The 3,394-nt window shown below is 38.9% G+C and overlaps 1 protein-coding gene across 1 annotated transcript; it reads right to left on the reverse strand.

Annotated features, from left to right (window-relative positions):
• Window positions 1–452: 452 nt before the first annotated feature.
• On the reverse strand, window positions 453–1,559 carry LOC123922865. The gene is made up of 3 exons (XM_045975539.1): window positions 1,305–1,559; window positions 861–1,042; window positions 453–659 (listed from the first exon to the last, which is right to left on the reverse strand). Exons 1-3 carry the CDS (start codon window positions 1,372–1,374, stop codon window positions 639–641), a joined length of 273 nt encoding a protein of 90 aa, XP_045831495.1. The 5' UTR covers window positions 1,375–1,559; the 3' UTR covers window positions 453–638.
• Window positions 1,560–3,394: the final 1,835 nt, after the last annotated feature.

The following is a 3,394-nucleotide window of genomic DNA, read 5'->3' on the forward strand; positions in this document are numbered from 1 at the left end:
TTCTTGTCTATTTAGATTCAAATTGGTGTGGAGAAATAAGGATAAGCACTATGGTTTATATCTATCAAGGTTCTTGGTGAACCAATCTCTAGGTGCTCAAAGAAAGTGGTGGTCCTTCTTCAACAACTAGTATGACTAAGAATCCAATAGAACATGGATGATTGATGAAGCAACCACATTGAAACCAAATATTAGTTTCTAGTTTCTACATGTTCAAGTGAAAAAAGGCAAATTGGAATTTTACATGGACGGTTTTGCATATTAGATGTTCAAGTTGGTGATATTATAACAAAGTCCTTGAAGATTGAAATTCCTGGAGATGAGAGAAGAATGTTAAATATTTCATCAGGTCAGGAGGTGATGTGTGTAACATGTGTGTAATTAAACATTTGTCATCACTGATAGTTATAGTTAGTTAGTTAGTTAAAAACCCATTAGGTGAATGCTTAGTGTAGAAATAACAATCTTTTAAATTCACTTTCAATTATAGGTAAACCATATACTATAAAAAAAAACAATTATAGGCAAACCATGAAAGTAACAATATCCCAGCTCTTCATTCATTATACATTCTACAACAGAAGTATTTCTTTACGAGAGCAAGAAGTACAAGTCCATTATATTTTAAGAGCTTCCCCTTATCCATGGACTTTCTTAACCTGTAGTAGTAAAGAAGAAAATTAGAATGCCTATAGCAATTACTTGAGAACCCAACCACAATAGAGTCAGGCAGAAGGGAATAGTTTCCCACAACATGATAACCAACATTTCAAATCCCAGGTGTGAGTGTCTTTATATATTCAGGCAGAACAAAATTACTTCTCATTATAGAACTTGGAAAAAAAGACTAATATACTTGCCTTATTTGTTGCGCGAGTAGCAGTACCACCCATTAAACTACCCGAAGCTTTCCCTGATCTGACTAAGCTTTTTCGTGGAAATAAACGAGGATTATGATGAGGAGGAGGAACGGACGAGTGTGTCTCAGGACCTTTATAATCAATCTCATATACCTCTGAATGCAATATTGGTTCTGATTCCCCTGTAAACTAGAATTAATTAGTACCACTAACAAATATATAGTTCATCTTCCTCTATACATGATGACTTACAAATATTATAAATTCAAAGCATATAGGTAAAATACAACCTATGCGGTCGCAATTGTAATTGCGATGTTGTTGCAGAAACTTCAAAAAAAATTATATTGCGGCCGTAATTGTGATTCTGTGTCACAATTTAGAGCCATACATATAATTGACCAAAATCATGTGATGTTGTTATAGTTTAGAAGAAATACACACCTCTTGAGCAGTAAGGGAGAAGGAGGACAAGAAAGAGAAAGAAGCTGGTTGTGAAGCACCTATTCTCCATATTTCGCAGGCTCCAAATTTCTTGAGATTTATAATTTTAAACTTAAAACTATATATCAAAAGTACATATATGAATGAAGCCAAACAATTGAGGTGGTTTATAAGGTTGGGAAAATGAATTATTAGAAGTTGTGGGGTAGAGTTTGTGTGTGTGTGGGTTCGTTCAGGCAAGAACCACAGCTAAGGCTGGCTCACTGAGATCTGATCTTTATATTGGGATCTTTAGCTCAGCAGACCTCTAAATTAGAAAATCTATCACCTATGAAACACTAACACAGACGCGGACACGCCAGTAACATTGACACGTAAACACAATGTTTTTGGGTACAAGTTGTTTGTAAAAGAGAAGTGGAATTCGTTTCAAATCGATGACTGGAGTGGTTACGTGCTTAAGGAAAAGTTTAAGATGATAAAGGTGGCTTTGAAAGACTGGCAGAAGACTCATGTTCAAAACTTGCCTAGTCGTATTAATTCTTTGAAAGACAGGCTGTCGTTTTTAGACCAGAAGGGGGAGGAGGAGGACTTGTCTGGTGATGAGTTAGAGGAGTTGCACGGGGTCACAGCGGATATTCACTCGCTCTCTCGGATGAGTGTTAGCATCAGCTGGCAACAGTCTCGCCCGTTGTGGCTTAAGGAGATGCGAACTCGAAGTATTTTCATTCTGTTGTTGCAGGTCGTCACCGGGGGAATGCTATTTCTGTGATTCAAGTGGGTGGGGCTACTCTGGAGGGCGTGTCTCCTATTCGGCAGGCTGTGTTTTTGCATTTTGCATCTCACTTTAAGTCCTCCAATGTGGAGAGGCCCGGGGTGGATAATCTCTTGTTTAAAAGGTTGAATCATCTTGAGTGTAGTAGGCCTCACTAAACCTTTCACGGAACTCGAGGTGAAATCAGTTGTGTGGGACTGTGATAGTTATAAAAGCCCTGGTCTTGACGGGATAAATTTTGGTTTCATAAAGGATTTTTGGGTTGAACTTCGAGGTGATGTCATGCGCTTTATTTCCGATTTTCATCGGAATGGTAAGTTGACGAAGGACATCAATTCTATTTTCATAGCCCTGATCCCAAAGGTTGATAGTCCTCAACGACTGAATGATTTTAGGCCGATTTCGCTTGTTGGAAGCCTTTATAAAATTTTGGCAAAGGTTTTGGCTAATAGGTTGCGTCTTGTTATTGGTAGTGTGATCTCAGAGTCTCAGACAGCGTTTGTTAAGGATAGACAAATTCTGGATGGTATTCTCATTACTAATGAGGTAGTGGATGAGGCTCGAAAGTCTAAAAAAGAACTTATGCTTTTCAAAGTGGATTTTGAGAAGGCCTATGATTCGGTGGATTGGGGGTACCTGAATAAGGTCATGGAGAGAATGTCGTTTCCAACCTTGTGGAGGAAATGGATTAGGGAGTGTGTGGGCACGACTACAGCTTCTGTTCTTGTCAATGGTTGTCCAACTGACGAATTCCCTCTCGAGAGGGGTCTTAGACAAGGAGACCCTTTATCTCATTTCCTTTTTCTCTTGGCTGCTGAGGGTTTGAATGTATTAATGGAGGCTATAGTAACTCGTAACTTTTTTACGGGGTATAACATGGACGAGTTTGATCCTATCTCAGTGACGCATCTCTAATTTGCTGATGACACTCTCCTGCTTGGTGAAAAGAGCTGGGCTAATGTTCGGGCCTTGGGGGCTGTTTTGGTGTTGTTTGAGACGATGTCTGGCTTGAAAGTTAATTTCAACAAATGTATATTGGTTGGAGTTAATATTCCTGATTCTTGGTTATACGAGACTGCGTCGGCTCTATATTGTAAAGTGGGAAAGATTCCTTTCCTTTATCTGGGTCTTCCTATTGGGGACGATTCGAGGCATTTGGTTTTCTGGCTCGTTTAAAAAATAGATTATCTGGGTGGAAAATTCGTTTTCTTTCTTTTGGTAGTCGCCTGGTTTTACTGAAGTCCGTTTTGACCTCTCTACCTCTATGCTCTATCCTTTTTCAAAGCTCCCTCATGTATCATTTCTTCTATTGAAT

This window comes from Trifolium pratense, linkage group LG1 (assembly GCF_020283565.1).
Source record: "Trifolium pratense cultivar HEN17-A07 linkage group LG1, ARS_RC_1.1, whole genome shotgun sequence".
NCBI classification, from domain to species: domain Eukaryota; kingdom Viridiplantae; phylum Streptophyta; class Magnoliopsida; order Fabales; family Fabaceae; genus Trifolium; species Trifolium pratense.